The following is a 21,947-nucleotide window of genomic DNA, read 5'->3' on the forward strand; positions in this document are numbered from 1 at the left end:
ATGCTTTCGAGCTGTGGTGCTGGCAGGGCCGGCCCTAGGACGCGAGGCATCCCAGGCAGACTTACTGCCTGCATGTCCCTGGGCCGACCCCCTTCCCTTATCTCTGTGGTGCCACAATGCGGTGCCACGCTCTGCTCCACTCTGCACGTGCTCAGACGACAGCCTTGTGCTTACCACTTTGGCAGGCATCAGAATAGTGCTCTCCCTTAATAGAGAGCATATCGAGGCTTTTCTCTCCCCTCCCTTCCTGTTCCGGAAGGGTGGGGTGAGAGCGAAGACTCTTCCTGCCTTCTATTAAGAGAAGGGTCTATTGTGATGCTGGCTGAAGTGGGTAAGCACGAGACTAGCATCGCTACTCTGAGAGCACTGGGGCGGGGCGTGGGCAGGCCTCCTTCTCCCCCCCCACCGAAGCACTCAGAGTAGTGATGCTAGTCTCATGCTTACCCACTTTGGCTGGCATCACAACAGACCCTTCACTTAATAGAAAGCAGGAAGAGGCTTCACTCTCACCCCTCCCTTCCAGAACAGGAAGGGAGGGGGGAGTGAAGCCTCATTCTGCTCTTATTAAGAGAGAGTGCTATTCTGACACCCGCCGAAGCAGGTAAGCACGAGGCTGGTGTCTGAGCGCACCGGGGTGGTGGAGAGGTGGCCTGCCCGCTGACACCTAACTGCCCTACAGCAATTAGGCATTTGTCTTGGGTGCTGGGAGAGGGGGAGAACCCAATTCAGCACCCCCACCCGGGGCCTTAGGCAAATGCCCAATTTGCCTAGTGGGCGAGCTGGTCCTGGGTGCTGGAGAAGACTCTTGAGAGTCCCTTGGACTGCAAGAAGATCCAGTCAGTCAGTCCTAAGGGAAATCAACCCAGACTGTTCCCTGGAAGGTCAGATGCTGAAGCTGAAGCTCAAATACTTTGGCCACCAAATGAGAAGGAAGAACTCACTGGAGAAGATCCTGATGCTGGGAAAGACAAGGCAAAAGAAGGGGACGGCAAAAGATGAGATGGCTGGACAGCGTTACTGATGTAACAAACACGAATTTGAGCAGATTTCGGAGGATGGTGGAAGATAGGAGGGCCTGGCGTGACTTTGTCCATGGGGTCCCAAAGAGTTGGACTCAACTGTGCGACTGAACAACAACGACAAAAGCTACCCTGGGCCCTGCTTGTGGGGAAGAGTAGGATAAAAATCGAATTAAAATAAAAATAAATTCCTTCTTAATCTTGTTAGGAAGCTTGGCTAGAACTCTGGGCTGGGAACTGCCTGAAGATTTGGGAGCAGAGCCTGGGGCAGAGTTTGGGAAAGGAGCTGCGCAGGGATATGATGTCATACAACCCACCCTCCGAAGCTGCTGCTTTTCCCTAGAGCAACTGGTCTCTGTAGTCTGGAGATCAGTTGTATTTATGCAAAAAAATCCCTAGACAGGTTTAAATGCACAGCGCAGATTTGCCCCATGATGACGTCGTTCTGCTCAGGGCAAAGGAAAGGATGAGTGTGTGGGCTGTCCCATCTGCCTGGTCCTTCCCACCCCTAAGGCATTTCTTAATGAAAAATGAGGACGGCGTAACAGAGGATGATGAAACAGACGATGCTCTTTAACACTTCCTTCCTTTCGGCTCAAACAGACAATACTCTTTAACTTCCTTTCTTTCGGCTCAAAAATTTTCCATCAACTTGCATTTGTAATTCATCCAGAAACCTCACCAGCTTGCAAAAGAATACCCTCCCCACACACCTCAGCTGGGACGAAATTAGCTCTTTGGATTTAAGAAATGAAGAAAACAAAGGACTTTGTTTCTGCAAAGTCTTGATCCATATGAAGCCGCCTTCTACTGAATCAGACCCTGGGTCCATCAAAGTCAGTATTGTCTACTCAGACTGGCAGCGGCTCTCCAGGGTCTCCAGTTGAGGTTTTTCACACCTACTTGCCTGGGCCCTTTTTAGTTGGAGATGCCGGGGATTGAACCTGGGACCTTCTGCTTACCAAGCGGATGCTCTACCACTGAGCCACTGTCTGTGTTTTGCTTTGAATCTATGGATCAGGGCTCTCCCTCTGCATCTCCAAAGAGATGGAAGGTCTCCCTTCCACCAACAAGACTCAGTACCGCTTCCTAGCACGGTTCAGAAAAAAGGAAGAAAGACCTGATTTAAGCATGACGTCAGGCAGGGAAGAAGAACTTACGCATGTGGGATTGTGCACACCTGGAGCCTTGGTTAAGAAGAAGAAGAAGATGATGATGATATTGGATTTATATCCCGCCCTCCACTCCAAAGAGTCTCAGAGCGGCTCACAATCTCCTTTACCTTCCTCCCCCACAACAGACACCCTGTGAGGTAGATGAAGATATTGGATTTATATCCCGCCCTCCACTCCGAAGAGTCTCAGAGCGGCTCACAATCTCCTTTACCGGGCCCTCACCTCCAAAGTCTGCAATTAGGGTTGCCAGTAGGCACAGAAAAGAATGTCCGTTCCCATTAATACAGATTTTTAAATTGTGTGGGGAAAGTCAGTTCAAGCTTTTCACGCCATGGGGTTCAGCTGCAATGTCTGGTAAATAACTCTTATTCAGCGTTTGTTAGAGGGACAAGTCATTCCCATCCCCCACTGCCTCCAAGCTTGCTGGAAACCCTAGACTGGGTACACCCAATATCTTGCTTACGCTGGGTTCTCAGATCCTGAGCTTCCAACATTATCATGAACACACATGAGGGTTGCCTTCTACTGAATCAAACCCTCGGTCCATCAAAGTCAGTACTGTCTACTCAGACCGGCAGTGGCTCTCCAGGTCTTTCATGTCACCTACTGCCCGATTCTTTTTTAACTGGAGATGCCGGGGATTGAACCTGGGACCTTCTGCACGCCAATCAGATGCTCTGCCAGTGAGCCACGGCCCCTCCCCGACTGAGACCCTCACATGAACTGCCTTCTACTGACTCAGACCATTGGTCCATCAAGATCAGTCTTGTCTACTCAGACCGGCAGCAGTTCTCCAGGGTCTCAGGCTGAGGTCTTCCACATCACCTACTGCCTGGTCCTTCGACTGTGCCTATAAATATCGTATGTGTTTGCCTTCCGGTTAGATTCCACTTCACTGTGTGTGCGGGAGATGAATAGGTTGTGTTCTTATGCTTCTCGGTAGCTGCCGAAGCTTATCTCTTCATAGTGCCTTTTGTGTACTCCTGCCCTACCAATGGAGAACCTGCGGGATGGATTTAACCATCTGTGGGTACAAGGACTGTGGATCTTTCCAGCATTCCCTTCCCCTCACCAACCCTTTTCAGTCATGGGCATCAAGTTGATTCCTAGGGTGGTAGAGGTCTGGGGGCTTCACTGACGAAGATGGAGGAGGCAAAATCACCTTCTCCTCCTTCCAGGCCTCGTTTTGGGCAGGAGCTCAGAGGAGCGGAGCTCCAGAAACTCTAAATTTTATTGCGCTCTTTCTTTCTTACTCCCCCCCCCCACAAAAAAAATACTTGCTTCTGGGCTCCATTGTTCAACTTCCCCTGTGAGAATTTTGTTGAACCCTAAGATTGGACAAACTTTCTAATATCCCCCCCCCCCAAAGGGAAAATAACCAAAACATATAAAGCAGACAGATGGAAATCTCCATCATGCCACTGTGGCCACATAGGAGAAAGTGATTTAAAAAGTATGATGAGGGTAAAACAAAGTAGAAGTCAAGTGTCACCTTTAAGACCAACCAAGTTTTATTCAGAACGTCAGCTTTGGTGTGCTCTTTGTTGGTCTTAAAGGTGCGACTTGACTTCCACTTTGTTCTACTGCATCAGACCAACACGGCTGCCCGCCTGGCTCTATCTATGATGGGAGAAAGGCTTTCTTATGACAATTATAATTCAAGAAGCATTGCAAGGTAGATGCTGAGCTATATGATTTAGTACACCTTCACAGTTTGAAAGGTACAGATTCAGAAGCAAGGAGACCTGTCAAGATGAGGAGACACGGCATATGCAGCAACACCAGAGGTAACTCTGTTTTCCATTCATTCGTACCTTTGTGACACCGCATGCAGCAGTGAGTTCTGTTTGGATGGCGGTAGTACCCTTGCCCGCACTGCACGTCCCTCCTTCCTCTGCTGCTGGAGTGAACGAAGGGCTGCCTGCCCTCAGGTACACCATGGCTGTGCACGTTACTGCGGGTGGGGACCATTCCCAGGCATCCTCCTGTATTCGCGTGAATCAGGATTAATACGACCTACAAATGCAAAACGAACAAATGGTTCTTCGTCAAGGAGAACTCAAAGCTGACAACCCCAATCTTTAAACTCCTGACGCTAAGACCAGTTTCTTCCAGGCAAGCGGACAGTTCAACGCAACGGATGGTTGAGTACCGTCCCTTAACAAATGGCTGGAAATTCCAACTGATGATGAGCATACCATTCACAAGCTGGACAGAACATGAGAACGGACCAACAATAGAGTCAGTCGTCACTTTGCAAATTCGATTTATTTGCTGCTCTGTTTGTTTCTCAGATTTGTGCTAGGAATCGACATCTTTTGAGTTGGGAATACCTGTGTTCCCTCTGGCTGCCTACCTTACCATCACCTGGGTTCTGTCACAATATATACTATTTTTAGTGCACCCTAAATACATTCACTTCCTAAATAGCCAAACTCAGAGCATCTGCCCACTGTTTTTTTTTTTGTTCAGTCGCACAGTTGACTCCGACTCTTTGCTACCCCATGGACAAAGTCACGCCAGGCCCTCCTGTCTTCTACCATCCTCCGAAGTCTGCTCAAATCTGCCCACTGTAATGGCTCCTAAATTTCTTCTGATCCTTTGTTTGGAGGCTTCCATAGATGGTAAAGCTAAAGCCACCACCGTAGGGTGATATAACAGAATGGCAGCAACAAAAAGCAACAACTGCAAGAGTGGGGACCCCAGAAACACTGAACATGCAACCTGTATCCGGCTGACACAAAGCGATGTTTCAACAAAGCGATGTTTCAGCTCCGTGGCTCGTGGAGAGCCACCTTTGCAATTATCCTGAACCAAAAAAGCCGCATTTACTTCCATCCTTGGCATGAAACTTGTGCCTTAGGATGGCTCACAGCTTACCTGTTCCTCTGGAAATGGCTGTTTCAAGATGGGAATTACCTGCAAGCCACAAGGTCCACTGGGCAAGGGCCTCGCTCGCTTTTCTGAAACACATGGGAGGTGCCACTGGCGGCATGTCAAAGAGCCACAGGTTGGCTCCTGAGTCATTGAGTATCATTGACCTAGATGTATTGCCACTTTGCTTTAAAACAGCCTTTCCACATCTGTAATATGGGGCCATGTGACATCAGCCATATCACAGGAAGTCACCGGACATCAAAAGATACAACCTTATTAATCACCCTGTTCAGGGGTGGGATTCTAGCAGGAGCCCCTTTGCATATGAGGCCACACACCCCTGATGTAGCCAATCCTCCAAGAGCTTACAAAAAAGAGCCTTGTAAGCTCCAGGAGGATTGGCTACATCAGGGGTGTGTGGCCTAATATACAAAGGAGCTCCAGCTAGAATTCCCTGGCCCCTATTCAACAGAGCAATTATGGCAGCAAGCTCCCCAGCGGAAGCTTAGGAGAAATCAGAGGACTGCGCCTAGTTTCTCACAATGTTATTAAAGCTTTGACAAAAGTGTCATAGCATAGAAATACATTTAGGGTCACGGTGTTTGTCACCACCACAACGAAAAGCTAACACCTAACCCTAACCCAATTTCTCATAATTCCATTATTGGTTTAGAAAGCTCTACTTAATGGAATAATGAATATCGGAGACAATCAGTTACTGGTTAAGAAATGAACAAAGCAGGAGTCAAGCATCACCTTGAAGACCAACAAAGTTTTATTCAGAACGCGTAAGCTTTCGTGTGCTAGAAGCACACTTCATCAGACGATAGCGTGGAATGACAAGCAGTCCTCAATATAGAGAAAGTGGGCAGTGAGCTAGTAGGCAGAGTCATGGAAACGTTTTTTAGGAGATTAAAAGAATCACAAGTTGGGGCCTGGTGTTTGTGAATTAGTGATAACTGGGCTGAAACAACAAGAAGAAGAAGATATTGGTTTTATATCCCGCCCTCCACTCCAAAGAGTCTCAGAGCGGCTCACAATCTCCTTTACCTTCCTCCTCCACAACAGACACCCTGTGAGGTGAGTGGGGCTGGAGGGCTCTCACAGCAGCTGCCCTTTCAAGGACAACCTCTGCCAGAGCTATGGCTGACCCAAGACCATGTCAGCAGGTGAAAGTGGAGGAGTGGGGAATCAAACCCGGTTCTCCCAGATAAGAGTCCGCACACTTAACCACTACACCAAACTGGCTCACCAAACAACTGAAGGGTGATATAAAGCAGATTGACGTCCATGCCCACCTGGTTAATGAATTCATCCACCACCACTGAATGGTGTAAAGTTAGTGTATAAACAAGCCATTACAAGAACTTCATGAACGTGTACCGTACCACAAAGCATATTCCGATGTGAAATAACAAGTTTGGACTTTTCCTGAGGATTACAGGGAGACGTTACAATAAAATCACTGCTGGAAAAACACGAATTTCCCCAATGAAATTTCTAGGTGCCGTGGTAAAACTGGCACCTGGGAATTGTCAAGCCCTGCCATAATCGTGTGATTTGGCTGGAGGCTGCATGTTGGGAGTGCAAGGAGATGCTATCTAAGTTCTGTGTGGGATAGGGTTGCCAAGTCCAATTCAAGAAATATCTGGGGACTTTGGGGGTGGAGCCAGGAGACTTTGGGGTGGAGCCAATAGCAAGGCTGTGATAAGCATAATTGAACTCCAAAGGGAGTTCTGGCCATCACATTTAAAGGGACTGCACACCTTTTAAATGCCTTCCCTCCATTAGAAATAATGGGTAGGGGCACCTTCTTTTGGGGCGCATAGAATCAAACCCCCTTGGCCAATCCTTTTGGAATTTGGAGGGTGGTTTGAAGAGAGGCACTGGATGCTATGCTGAAAATTTGGTGCCTCTACCTCAAAAAACTGCCCCCCCCCCAAGCCTCAGATACCCGCAGATCAATTCACCATTATACCCGATGAGATATAGGGAATAATAGAGTGCTCACAGACATTTCCTTCCCCCCCACTTTCTTATGACCCTAAAATGGGGGGAGGGCCTCCAAACCGGGGGATCGGCAACCCCAGAACGGTGGGATGACAGTGGACACTGACCTAGGCTATTGACGAGAGGGCTCTTTAATGAAGAGCAGCGATGCTAGATCAGACCAACGGCCCGTTTAGTTCAGCATCTGGCTTCCTACAGTGGTCAACCAGAAGGGCCCAGAAGCCACAACTCTGTTTGTTTCCCCTCCAGCTCTGATATCAGAGGTTTCCTCTCTCTGAACACGGAACTTCTGTTTCGGTCCATCAGTAACTGTTAACCACATTTCCCACAAATTTCATCTCTTTTTCATGCCAACAAAATGAACGTCTCAACATCTTGTGGCATAGTAAATACCGCAAGTTCATTACTTTTTAAGTGTATTCAGGACTTTTGTTGTTGTTAGAAAAGCCCAGCAGGAACTCATTAGCATATTAGGCCACACCCCCTGACATCACCCTTGTTTCACTATTTGGTGAACGTATTGGTGTCGTAGTTAAGTGCGAGGACTCTTATCTGGGAGAACTGGGTTTGATTCCCCACTCCTCCACTTGCAACTGCTGGAATGACCTTGGGTCAGCCATAGCTCTCATAGGAGTTGTCCTTGAAAGGGCAGCTGCTGTAAGAGCTCTCTCAGCCCCAACTACCTCACAGAGTGTCTGTTGTGGGAAGGGGGGGGGGGAAGGTAAAGGAGATTGTGACTACTCTGAGATTCAGAGTATAGGGCGGGATATAAATCCAATATCATCATCTTATTATTATTTGCATATTAGGTCACACGCCCTGATGCCAAGTCAGCTGGAACTGCGTTCCTGCTCAAAAAAAGCCCCGAGTATATTCCTACATGAGTTTCACCGTATCTGAAGAAGTGTGTGTATACGTGAACGCTTATACCTTGAATACAACCCTGCTGGTCTTAAAGGTGTCCCTAGACTCAAACGTTGTTTTTCTACGCGAGTATATTTTGAGTGAATTCCTACCACCTCGTTTGCACATGTAGTTAATAATTCTGTCTTTCATAACAGTTTCCACCAGTTTACCCAGAAGAGTCATTCTGGCTGCAGTTTCCTGGATTTCCTCTAGACCTCTTTTTGAAACATCCGTGTTCCATTTGCTGCCTTCCAGTCTTTTGGAATGGCATCTGGTTTTATAGGAACGTGGAATATTTGTGCTCAGAGATCATCAGTTTTGGCCCTAAATCTTTACCCGTCATCTCCGCTTTGTTGACTGGTCCTTCCGTCTGCCTTCCGGAAAAGGGTGACTCAAGGCACAGAGTGAAAACTGACGCAGAATTCCGTTTTCTCCACAGCCTCTTGGGGTCTTTCTCCAGCAATCCTTTTACCCCGGGCTTTTTCTGAGCAGGAACGCAGTTATGGCTGGCTTGGCGTCAGGGGTGTTGCCTAATATACAAACGAGCGCCTGCTGGGCCTTTTCTACAGAAAAGCCGCGTGAAACAATGGTCACATCAGGGGGTGTGGCCTAATATGCAAATAAGTTCCTGCTGGGCTTTTCCTGCTTTCCCCTCTTTGTCTCCCAAGCCCTTGTCAGTTTCCTGCTTCTGATGTATGCAAAGAAAATCCTTATTGTTTTAATGTTTTAGCACTATGATTCCTAATATTCTCTTGTTGCTTGTGGATTTCCCTTGACTTGGTGCATTAGCCATGACAGCATCCTCTTAGAGCTGCCTAATCTCTTCGATCTGAATTCGATCTGAGCTCCTGCTATCATGGGCTTAAAGAACATTTAAGCCAGGGGCAGCCAAATTTGCTTAACGTAAGAGCCATAAAGAATTAACATGAGATGTCTGAGAGCTGCAAGACGTGAACATCTGTTTGAACGTATGAAGCTGCCTTATACTGAATCAGACCCTCGGTCCATCAGTATTGTCTACTCAGACTGGCAGCAGCTCTCCAGGGTCTCAAGCTGAGGTTTTTCACACCTATTTGCCTGGACCCTTTTCAGTTGGAGTTGCCGGGGACTGAACCTGGGATCTTCTGATTACCAAGCAGATGCTCTACCACTGAGCCACCGTCCCTCCCTTGTTTAAGAGCAGCAAGGAAGGAAGAGAGAGAGGGAGGGAGGAAGACAAATAGATGGGGTAGGGAGGGAGGAGGGAGAGGTGGAAAGGAAGAAGATGACATTGGATTTATATTCTGCCCTCCACTCAGAGTTTCAGAGCAGCTCACAATCTCCTTTATCTTCCTCCCCCACAACAAACACCTTGTGAGGTAGGTGGGGCTGAGAGAGCTCTGACAGCAGCTGCCCTTTCAAGGACAGCTCCTATAAGAGCTACAGCTGACCCAAAGCCATTCCACCAGGTGCAAGTGGAGGAGTGGGGAATCAAACCCGGTTCTCCCAGATAAGAGTCCGCACACTTAACTACTACACCAAACTGGCTCTCAAACACCAAACTGGCTCTCAATTTTAAATGCATTCTCCAAGTTGCCGCTGGCTTGGCTTGGAGAAGTGATTTAAAGAGACAAATGCCTTCTCCAAGCCAGCCGACAGTGCGGTGGGGGCTTTGAGAGCCGCACAACATGTGTTAAAGAGCTGCATGTGATCTAAGCCCTGGTCTAAGCATTCTGATCTTTTTTTATCTACCCTTCAGATCTCATTTGACTAATTCCCTCAGTGTTGAGGTTTCTGCTTCTCAAATCAGACATGGTTGCGTTGGACTTTCAGGGAAACCGTCCACTCATCTAATGGTGAACTTCTCGATACTGCGATTGCTGACCTCCTCCAGTGTTAATGCCATTGTTAAATATTGTAGCTGTGAGTTCCAGGAAGCAGCTTCCCCTTCAGTAAGCCCAACGCTCTTTTCTAGTGAGTCATACATCTCTGCCACAGGGAACTCATTTGCTGCCCTTGGAGCTCATCCAACCAGTTCAAGCATTTTGCTGACTGTTGAGCCTGTATGGAGCAACTTGCCAATTGTAGGTCAAAGGTAATATGAACATATGAAGCTGCCTTCTACTGAATCAGTCCCTGGGTCCATCAAAGCCAGTATTGTCTACTCAGACTGCCAGCAGCTCTCCAGGGTCTCAAGCTGAGGTTTTTCACGCCTACTTGCTTGGACGCTTTTTAGTTGGAGATGCCGGAGATTGAACCTGGGACCTTCTGCTCACCAAGCAGATGCTCTACCACTGAGCCATCGTCTCTCCCCAATGGGACATATGAAGCTGCCTTCAACTGAATCAGACCCTGGGTCCATCAAAGTCAGTATTGTCTACTCAGACTGGCAGCGGCTCTCCAGGGTCTCAAGCTAAGGTTTTTCACACCTATTTGCCTGGACCCTTTTAGTTGGGAGATACCGGGGATTGAACCTGCGACCGTCTGCTTACCAAGCAGATGCTCTACCACTGAGCCACCGTCCCTCCCCAATAGCATAACACCAGGTTTATGTGCAACAGATTGAAAGAGTTTGTCTGTCTGTCTGTCTCTCTCACACACACACACTCACCCCTTTAAAAAAAACCCTCAGAAAACAACACTTGGATGCAACACTTCGAGCACAGCACCGATAGCTGCATGAAACGGCAACAGAATCTTTGGGAAGGGACTGAGTTGAATCCAGTTGAATGGCGTCCCTTGTTTCGGGTGATTAACATGTGGAATTCACTGCCACAGGAGGTGGTGGCGTCCACAAGCATAGCCACCTTCAAGAAGGGGTTAGATAAAAATATGGAGCAGAGGTCCATCAGTGGCTATTAGCCACAGTGTGTGTGTGTGTGTGTGTGTGTGTATATATATATATATATATATATATATATATATATATATATATATTTGGCCGCTGTGTGACACAGAATGTTGGACTGGATGGGCCATTGGCCTGATCTAACATGGCTTCTCTTATGTTCTTATGTTCTTACGAGAGGGTCAACCTTTTCAGTGAATCTCTCTCAGAACAAGAACAGAATTAAAATGGCAAACCAGCGGCACCTGCCACCAAGCAGAGGTTTGCAAAATCTGCAGCACAGCAAAGAATGGCTGGTTTTGTGGCAAAAGATAACGTTACTTTAAAAAAAAAATATGTGCATGTGTGTGTCTGCACCTGGAAGACACGACGACTTCTGGTGACTGACCCCTACTAGTCAGAGAGGTGACTGAATAAAGCCCGCCCCTCCTTCTGGCATTCCAAGGCGATCTTCCATTCCGGTACTACTAACCAGAGTCGGCCCAGCTTAGCTTCTGAGATCTGAGGAGATCGGACTCGCCTGGACTGTCCAGGTCAGGGTGATAATGCTACTTTTCCCATGTGTGGTGGGAGTGCTTGCGAGTTAATTGCAACTTAATTGTGGGCGAAGAATTGGAATCTTGCCGTGCTCTGATAGGTTGTTGAAAGCTGGTCAAAGCTTCTAGCGAAACGAGGGAATATAAAGTACTACCTCGTCGCTGCGTTATGCTGCGTACTTTACGTATTTGGAATTGGGGCTCTTCAGAAACACTACGGGGTCTCCTCAGGGGCAACTGGACCGAGGATTCCTTCGAAGGTGGAAGAATTGACTGTTGATTACGTACGACTGCTTAGTATGAACTTTCTAGACTCTGTCCTTCCTTTGTTTTCACTTTAGGTGTTCTGTATATCAGGGTATGTTTATCAGATGGTTTGCCTGAGAGTGTTTGTAATAATATAGAAGTGTGTTTTGTATATTTGGATAAGTGTCTACGCTTCTTTGGAGGCCGGTTATCACAGAACCTGCGGGTTTTCTCCCCTCACTCTCTGCCGCGTTTCTCTGCTTTTTGCACAATCCCCAGTCGGAGGAGATCCCCCAGTTTCAAAGCCCTTCCTCCACTTCAGGGTCATCAGAAAGCGGGGGGGGGGGGGATGTCTGCTGGACTCTTCATTACACCCTATGGCAGGGATGGGGAATGTCAGGCCCGAGGGCCATTTGCAGCCCTCAAGAGCAATTGGTCTGGACCTTGGGGAAACTGAGTGATGGGCATTGTGAAGGACCGCTGCTGGGGTATGTGGGTGCAGTTTCCACATGAAAGGAGGGAGGGGTGGGGGGTGGGAGCCGGCTACCAGCCACCAGTTCAATTTGCACTTGATTATCCCAGATGGTGTGGCCAGGCCTAATATGCTAATATCAGGGGATGTGGTCTGATATGCTAATGAGTTTCTGCGGGGTTTTTTCTACAAAAAAGCCTTGGATCTAGGCAGGTCGGAGGTGGGTGGGTGGGTGCCAAATGAGACTCGCCCCACGTGACTTCAAATAGAAAAACAGTTATTTGCATTAATTTTGCCAGCCCGAATCGTTCTCCCTCGGCGAAGCACTGTTTTTTTAAATTGATAATTCTGTATGGCCCGCGAATGACGTTATAAATATTCAAACGGCCCTTGGCAGAAAAAAGGTGCCCCACCCCTGCCCTGTGGAGACCGATTCCCATAGGATATAATGGAGAATTGTAGGTACCTGGGGCTTAGGAGGGACCCTGATGAGGTACCAAATTTTCAGCATAGCATCTGGTCCCCCTCCTCAAAACATGCCCCCCTCCAAAGTTTCAGAAAGATTGGACAAAGGGGTCTAATGCTACGAGATCCAAAAGAAGGTGCCCCTATCCTTTATTATTTCCAAATGGTGGGGAGGCATTTCAAAGGCGTGCGATCCCTTTAAATGCGATGGCCTAGAGTCCCTATGGAGTTCAGTCATGCTGGTCACACCCTTGCTCCTGGCTCCACCCCCAAAGTCCCCAGATATCTCTTGAGTTGGACCTGGCAACCCTACAGTAATAGCAGCAAGCATTCCAGTGGATATAGGCTATGATCGCTTGTACACCACAACTGTTATTGTTAAACTCTGTTGTCTGCGTACTGTCTTCTCTTCATGCATTGGTCCTATAAGCAATCGTAATTGCTTATAACATCTTTGCCAGACAGTGGAAGAGAAATTCTCTTCCAAGTAAAAAAGGAGCGGCCAGAGAAGTTGGAAGATACGTTCTGTATTGAAGTAATATCGATGTTCGGAGTGAAATGGTCAGTCTGATGAACAACTGGTCTTGGTTTGCATGAAACACTCAAAGGCAGCGATTAATCATTTACATTCTCCTCTGCTCATAGAATTGTGAGTTAATATGCTATTTTGATAGCGAACTTATCTCACTGAATTTTCTGTTGAATTTTTCTTTCTGTGTATAAAGACCTTTAAAAAAAAAAAAAGTTTTTCAAAGAGAACCCCCCTGAAGAAGGGCACCATTTTCTTAACTTCTGATGCTCCTGCCTTTATCTGCTTATTTACAACAGTTTACCCTACCTTTCTGCCCAATTAGGGACACCAAGGCAGCAAGCAAGTTAAACAGCATAATATAATACGCCACAAAATTGATTTCAAAACAGTTTAAATACATGTTTTAGTCTGTCTGTCTGTCTGTCTGTCTCTCTCTCTCTGTTCTTGCATGCCTGGAAGTCACTGCAACTTCTGGCGACCCCTAGTGGGTCTAGGACATCTCAGAGAGATAGCTTCATACAGCCTGCCCCTGCCTCCCATTCCTGGTATTCCTCGGAGATCTCCCCCTCCAAGTACTTGCCAGGGTCGGCTCTGTTTAGCTTCCAAGATCTGACAAGACCGGACTTGCCCGGTCTATCCAGGGCAGGGCAGTTTAAATACATACTGGCCCTGTTCACACAGCGTGTTGAGTCCGTGTTAAACGGACCCAGTTCTGTACCGAATATCTTTGTTCCGGATATTATTGATCAGACTGCCATACTGCAATTTGAATCACTCCGTGGTGAAACTGTCTTCTGCCGTCCGTACGACGGCACCATGCACTTCTTTTTTTATTTGTTTCCCCCACCATTATGTGGTTATGCGCGTATCGCTAAGTAGTAAAAAAAAAAAAAAAGGCAACCATAAACCGGATGTCTGAGGCTCCTTTTGCTCTGGGACAGCCTTCAGACATCCGGAAGTTGGTTAATATGGCAGCAGAACTATCCAGACAGAGAAAACTACGAGGTGAAACTGGAGAACTCAAAAAACACCGCAAAGGAGCAGGTAACAAAATAATTCAGTTTGGAGAAGGATTTGGGGGGCGACAACAATTGACTAACAGGAGGCAGATGTTGCTGTCTGATCAGCTACTTTTAATCCGGGAGGAAACAGCAGCAAAAACTGATTAAACTGTGCATCTGAAAAGGCCCCTTGCGTTCTGGGGAAGCACACCATGTGGCATGCTCTCGGCATGCGCTATCGCCATTTTGTGGGAAAGGGGCAAGGTGCCCCTTTCGGAGTTTTGATACATTTGAACACATATCCTCAAAAATCTGGGTTTCAGGTAGCATGTGTTGTGGCTGGAAAATACAAACACTCCTTTTCACACAAAACCACAGCTGTATGTACCAAGAGCAGTGCACATCGCATGCTCCCTGGTATGCGATACAGGAGCGCAAGAAATGTAAAATTGAAACAGGGCTGTTTTGACACCTACTCCACAGGTCATGAGGAAGCCCATTCGGGTTTGCCGCAAGAGGCCGTTCTGAACTCCGTGCACGAAGCTGCCTGATCCTGAATCAGACTCTCAAACTATCAAGGTCAGTATTTTCACCTCAGACTAGTGTCGCCAGTCCCCAGGCGGGAATGGGGGAAAAAAACAAAAGGTTCCGCGTATGAACCAGCCTGCAGAATACCTTTAAACAATAAAGTTCACTTAAAACACGTCTGTTATCCAACTCCCAATTTATTCTGAAAAGCCTTAGAAAAGTGTGGAATATACAGCGCCTTCATGTGGCTTAGCCACAAAAATGATTCTTCCTCTTCAGCGGCATTTTTTGCAGCCGATCGATCATTTGCACGACAGGATTAATTGATTTAATTTTCCTGTTTCACTCCAATGCTTTACCCCAGCAAAAGCGTATTTCATTCAGGGCAACCCCTTTTCCATTCTCTATCGCTTCACTCTCAAACCTCAATGTAACCTCAGGGTCATCAGAAAGCTGGGAGGGGGAGGGAAATGTCTGCTGGGAACTCCATTATTCCTTATGGAGACTGATTCTCAGATGGTATAATGGAAAATTGATCCATCAGTATCTGGGGCTCTGGAGGGGCTGTTTTTTGAGGTAGAGGCACCAAATTTTCAGCAAAACGTCTGGCGCCTCTCCGCAAAATGCCCTCCAAGTTTCAAAAAGATTGAACCAGGGGATCCAATTCTATGAGCCCCCAAAGAAGGTGCCCCTATCCTTCATTATTTCCAATGGAGGGAAGGCATTTCAAAGGCCTGTGGTCCCTTTAAATGTGATGGCTAGAACTCCCTTCAGAGTTCAATCATCCTTGTCACAACCTTGCTCCTGACTCCACCCCCACTGTCTCCTGGCTCCACCCCCAAAGTCCCCAGGTATTTCTTGAACTGGACTTGGCAACCCTACCTCAGACTGGCAGTGGCTTTCCAGGGTCTCAGGCGGAGGTCTTTCCCATCACCGACTACCTTTTAGCTGGAGAAGTCAGTGATTGAACCTGAGACCTTCTGCATGCCCAGTAGATGCTCTATCGCTGAGCCACAGCCTCTACTTTAATACATCAGGGGCAAGGGGAAGAGAAGCAACAGAATAAACAAAGGAATACCAAAGGAGTAATTTCCTGAGAAGATAAATCAATTATTTGTATCAGCCATCTCTGCAGAAGACACTGGGGAGATACCATACCTCAACTAGTGTTTTCAGGGAGGACATCAGAAAGGCTATGCTCAGAGTCAATGGATGAGTTATACATTTGCCAGATGGTGGTCACCAAACTGTTCTTTAAAAAAACAATTACCCTCAAATAGAAATATGCAAGTTATTTTTAAAAACAGCTTCCTTACCAGAAAGCTTCCTTACCAGTAATACCAGTTCTTAAAAGAAGGGCGCAAGAAGTTAAAAATCCATCAACATAATCCTTATCTTGGGTAAATTACCGCATTTTTACGGCTAGAATGTTAAAACGTATTGAAGAACAAGCCTTGCTATAGATAAAAAAGCACGGATTCCGTAAAAGAAGTCCTGCCTCACCAACCTTTCACAAAGCTCTAAGAGTGGCAGCAAACACCGTGTGTAGATTTTTCTACACACGGAGAGCAGGAAACTCCTGCTTTTAAGGAGACCGTCCACAGGTTGCTGTGGCGCTGACTGACAGCACAACCCACTGTATTTCTGAGGATTTCCTCTTTAAATAGGATCACAAGTATACCTAGTCTGGTCTGTTTCAATGGGGAAACTGCAGAATGGCTGCATATTATTGTAGGTAGCAGCTGGTGCATGCTGATGGCACAATAATAATAAATAAGAAAAACAGAAGGGATTATTTTATTAGAGACAGAGAATGCAGAGAAGGGGAGCCGAAACTTGCCCCTCCCCCACTTCATCTTGACGCACTCTGTTATTTGAAGCACTTCCCCCCACACCCGACTCCATTTCCATTACTGGAGTTAAGCCAGAAGAAAAAGCTTTCAGACAATGGAGTAACACAGTGTTATAAAAATGGACTGGGGGGTAAGGGTTAGCTTCCTTCATTCGCATGTTCTGCTTTTGGTACAAGAACAGACACCTCCTCTCTTACACTTGAAAAGAATAATAGGTTAATATATGTACAGATCCCCCATTCATGTCTAACGTGGCATTAAGAACTCTACGTTAAATAAGCGTCTGGGTTGACCTTTAAAAGCTACGCCCACTTTTCTGTTTCTGGAAAGTACCTTCTTTTTTTTTTGTTTTAAATCTGCCTGCAATGCAAACTCGCCTTGGAGAGAAAGAGAATTCTCCTGCGCCCTGCTAGAAGGGCCTCACTACTGCCTCCTACAACAGAACAAAGTTGGAGTCCAGTGGATCCTTTAAGACCAACAAACTTGAATTCTGGGTATAAACTTTCATGCACGTGCTTATAGCCAGAATTAAACGCTGGCCTTAAAAGTGCTACTGGACTCAAGTTTTGTTCTTTTGCTTCAGATGAGCCCCGTAGCCAGAAAGTTTTGGGCGGCGGGGCCCAGGACATAAAATTTTGGGTGTGTGTGGGGGGGGGGGAGGCCATGGAGTCTTGGCTGCTTCTTCCAGCAGCCAGCCTCCGGGCCCCAGTTCTCTCTCTCACGCTCTTGAAGGTGGGAAGAAGGGCCCGGGAAGAGCAGTGGCGGCGAAAATGGGGCTGCGGGAAGAGCTTGGGAGGCAGGGAAGAGCCCGGGGAGAGCATCGGCGGTGAAACAGGGGCTGCGGTCAGTGCGAGAGAGGCAGGGAAGAGCGGCAGTGGCGAAAACAGGGCTGCGGGGAGAGCTGGAGAGGCAGAGAAGAGCTCAGGGAGAGTGCCGGTGGCAAAAACGGGGCTGCGGGGGAGGCAGGGAAGAGTCCAGGGAGAGCAGCGGCAGTGGAAACGGGGCTACGGGGGAGAGCTTGGGAGGCAGGGAAGAGTCTGGGGAGAGTGGCAGCGGCAAAAACGGGGCTGCGGGGAGAACCTAGGAGGCAGGGAAGAGCCCTGGCAGAGCTGCTGCAGTGAAAATGGGACTGTGGGGAGGCAGGGAAGAGCCCGGGGAGAGCAGTAGAGGCAAAAATGGGGCAGTGGGCAGAGCAGTGGGGAAAGGAGGCATCAAGCATCGATATTTCGTAATAATCAAGCTTTTGTTTTGAATCAAAGACTTGCTTTATTGAAACTCCATTACTTGCTCCAAGAACAGATTCCTTGGAAGTAATAATCGACACAGTATTGAATAGTATCTTATAGACTACCTCAAAAGACAGGGTTACAGATAACTTCAACAGAATAACATAAAGATGCAAATTGAGTTGAAGGTTCAAAAGCTACTCACTAGTATCTCTTTGATGACTAAGGAATGTTCACATCTCCATTTCTCACACATTCTCTGCTAGCTGATAAGACATGGCTGTGTGAATTTGGGGGAGAGGCACTTTACACCGTTAATACAAGGTTACACTAAACATCCTGGAGTCAGAGGGATTTATTATGCAACCACAGGGGGGAAGGGAGAGAAGGGGGGAAGAGAAGAAAGGTATGGATAAACCAGCACTTAGAAATAGCATGCTTGACAGGAGGAGCCACACAGGTGGAAGCGGGGCTTGGGTGGAGGGACCATGCTCCCCCTGGGCCTCACTGTGGCTACGGGCCTGGCGGAGAGGGCCCAGAAGATAAAAAATTTGTTGGTGGGGGGGATCTGCGGGGCTTGGCTGCTTCTTCCCTCCAGCGGCCAGCCCTCCCGGCCCCAGCTCTCTCTCACCCAAAAAAGGGGGGGAGGGGGAGAGTTCTCATAGTGTGCTTGACAGCTTAATAACTAAATTAAAAAATGGGGTGAGGGGGTAGGGTGGGGGTTATTTTACAGTGTGTCTTCTCTCCGGTGGACTGTTCATTTCTGATTGGGCCCCAGGCACTCTCTCTCTCTGTTCCTCTCTTGCAGTCGCTCTCTCTCCCCTCCTTGCTTTCTCCCCCTTGCAGCTGCCCTTTCGCAGTTTCTTTCTTTCTCTCTCTGCTGCTCTCTCGCTGTCCCCCTTGCAGTCGTTCTCTCTCACTTTGTCGCTCTCTCTCGCTGCCACCTTGTCGCAGTTTCTCTCTCTGCCGCTCTCTCACTGTTTTGCTCTCTCTTTGCTGCTCTCTTGCTTCCCCCCTTGCAGTCACTCTCTCTCTCTCTCTCTTGCACTCTCCCTCCCTTTTTCTTGGGTCCAACAGAGAGGCCCTACAGAGGGAAGGGGGGGTTTAAATAGAGCGGCCTGGCCACCCCCCTCCGCAGCTACGGGCCTGCTTCAGACCAACATGGCTACCCACCCGAATCTGTACAAATGTTATACTGGATAGTTCCTGTGCATCACTCAGAAGAAACAGCACAGTTCCTGCCACTACCAAATCCAGGTTGTCAGCCTATCACCAGAAAAGTCAGCCGAGTAAAACAGAGGTGCACCAAAACTCACTGGCAAACGAAAAGGTACACTGGCAACATGTCATGCTCATGGCTTAGGGTTGCCTACCACCAGGTGGGGCCTGGAAACCTCCAGGAACTGCAACCCATTTCCAGATGACAGAGATCAGTTCCCCTGGAGAAAATGGCAGCTTTGAAGGGTGGGCTGTATGTCCAGCCCCTCCCTCCAAGACTCCTCCCCTAAAACTCAAGGAATTTCCCAACCTGGAGTTGACAACCCAGTCACAGCTTCATTTTGGCACGACTGGGAGGGGACCCAAAGTTATTCCGAACGACAGAGGTGTACAAATTAGGGCTGCCAAACCCCAGTTGCGCAGGAACAAAGCCCAGAGGCATCCACGAACAACCAGCCTTACTTACGGAAAACTTTATATAAATGACTTATTAGATAAGAAACAATACTTGTAATACATAATTACAAAAACAAGAACAAGAACAATTACGCGATTTCCCAAAGACAAAGTCTTATCATTCAATCGAAAGTTCCTTTCTTAGTGATAGAGTCCGGGGAAAACCTTGAAAAGCCGTGAAGTGCAATTCCAAGGAAATCGTAACCCTTTCCGCCAGGAAGGTGTGCATGGAAGGAATCAAAGCGCTATTTCGCTAAGGCGACACAGCGCGACTTCGCAATTCTTTCAGCTGGGAAGGTGTATAAACGAAAAGCGGCTCGCCGCTGTTTCGCACGAGCAGCAGAGCGCAACTGAGCGACAGGGAAGCACATGTAGCCCTGTTTCACCTGAGGCTTTAACAAGCTGCACAAGAAATATTAAAGCATCACCAACGAGCTGGGAAACGAAATGGAAAAGATATAACGAGCAAGCACGCATAGGAACCTTCGCTGAGCCTGAAACATTCATACAAAGCAGTAGCTGAACTTCTTTTCTGCAGATTAAAGCGGCACCACACGGCCACACCTCACAGAATATATAGGAACAGGTGTCAAAAATTACTTAAATCCTCAAAATTACAGTTACATGCTTAACTCTTTAAATCAGAAAACGCCAGACAGAATATCCACAGAGATCCACAGTAGAACTTGCATACGATTGCAACTATGAAAATGATTGCCATAAAGAATCAGGACTACAAAAAACACGAAAGATCCCAATCGTTATTCAATCCATTGGGTGTTAACGAGTTCAATGGATTGGATAATGATTGGGATCTTTCGTATGATTCCTTCTATACACAGCTTCCTGGCTGAAAGGATTAATATTTTCTTGGAATTGCACTTCACGGCTTTTCAAGGTTTCCCCTCGGACTTCTATCAATAAGAAAGGAACTTTCGATTGAATGATAAGACTTTGTCTTCGGGGGATCACGTAATTGTTCTTGTTTTTGTAATCATGTATTACAAGTATTGTTTCTTATCTAATAAGTTATTTATATAAAGTTTTCTGTAAGTAAGGCTGGTTGTTCGTGGATGCCTTTGGGCTTTGTTCCTGCTTCACTTTTCCGCGTTGCTCTTTGGGTTACTCTAAACCCCAGTTGCAGGCAGGGGATCCCCCAGTTTGAAGGGCCTCCCTCCGCTTCAAGGTTATCAGAAGTGCGGGGGGTGGGGGGGGAGGAAATGTCTGCTGGGCACTCCATTATTCCCTATGGAGACCAAGTCCCATAGGGTATAATGGAGCATTGATCTGTGGGTATCTGGAGCTCTGGGGGGTGCTGTTTTTTGAGGCAGCAGCACCAAATTTGCAGCATAGCATCCAGTGCCTCTCCTCAAAACACCCTTCAAGTTTAAAAAAGATTGCAACCAAAAGTAGGTGCTCCTATCCGTCATTATTTCCAACGGAGGGAAGGCATTTAAAAGTTGTGCGGTCCCTTTAAAAGTGACTGCCAGAACTCCCTCTGGAGTTCAATTGTGCTTGTCATACCCTTGCTCCTGGCTCCACCCCCAAAGTTTCCTGGCTCCACCCCCAAAGTTCCCACCCTGATATTTCTTGAGTCAGACCTGGCAACCCTAGTACAAATCCAAGTTTCTGATTAATAGGCCATTTATTAATTCATATCAGATTCCTAGCAACAAAATTAAACTCTGGGATAACCTGTTCCTCACAGAGATTAGATTATTTCTGTTTCAAACTCAAGACAACATTGGCGCTCGCCAGAGGAAAAGGAAGAAGGGCAGTACACTATAAAAGGGACTTGTGTCTTCTTTGAGTCTCGGGGGCACGGTTTTTCACCAGCAGGGGTCATTTTGTAGAAAAATAGGTGGTGGAGCTCATTAGCATATGCCGCCCCCCCCCAGCCAAAAGCAACCCAATGCAAGAAAGGAGAGCCCCAGGTGAGCGAGGCCTGCTTGGGCTGGCCAGAGATCCAGCCAGCCCAAGCAGGCCTCGCTCACCTGGGGCTCTCCCGGGCTGCCTCCCCCCCAGTCAAAAGGCCAGCAAGCCACCCGCCACTCAAAATCACATAAGAAGTAGAGAAAGGGTGGCGTAGGCTTCTCCAGGCGTTAACGAGGGCTGCTGGGAGTGGTTGGCTGGCTGCCCGCTCTCCTAATCTGGGGATTGTTGTGCAGCTGCAGCTACTATTCAATGGACAAGGTAGGTGGGGAGGAAGAGGGGAAACCCTCAGAAAGGTTCAGGAGCTGTGTTCCTGTGAGCTCCTGCTGACTTCAAGACCTGCTCACCAGAATTTCATTTCAGCTTCCCAGGACACATCCTATCCTGTTTAATACCCTTGCAAGAAAAATATAAAAAGAAAAACAAGGAGAAATAACCCCACCCATTCCCATTTTTTTAAAAAAAAATCCAGTTCAGGCAGCATAGAATTGTAGCTAGTCACACTGGTGCTCAGTAGTGCAGTTGTGGCTACCACCTGAAGGAGGAGGTGGGAGGAGGAAAGCTGGGATGGGTGTGTGTGAGAGGGAAGGCGGATCTGAGGGCAGGAGGTGGGGGGAAGCAGGGGCTGGGGAGAATGTACTATGCCATCCTTGCAACCCCCATGAACC

At 47.6% G+C, this 21,947-nt stretch overlaps 1 protein-coding gene across 1 annotated transcript in view; it reads right to left on the reverse strand.

The window, feature by feature from the left end:
* TNFRSF1A (TNF receptor superfamily member 1A) overlaps positions 1 to 21,947 on the reverse strand; it is a 52,713-nt gene that overhangs the window by 19,292 nt on the left and 11,474 nt on the right. Inside the window, exon 2 of the mRNA XM_060236341.1 lies at positions 4,009 to 4,210. Within this exon, the coding sequence (XP_060092324.1) occupies positions 4,009 to 4,210 (202 nt within the window). The remainder of the gene's footprint in view (positions 1 to 4,008; positions 4,211 to 21,947) is intronic.

Source organism: Heteronotia binoei, chromosome 4 (assembly GCF_032191835.1).
Source record: "Heteronotia binoei isolate CCM8104 ecotype False Entrance Well chromosome 4, APGP_CSIRO_Hbin_v1, whole genome shotgun sequence".
Taxonomy (NCBI): Eukaryota; Metazoa; Chordata; class Lepidosauria; order Squamata; family Gekkonidae; genus Heteronotia; species Heteronotia binoei.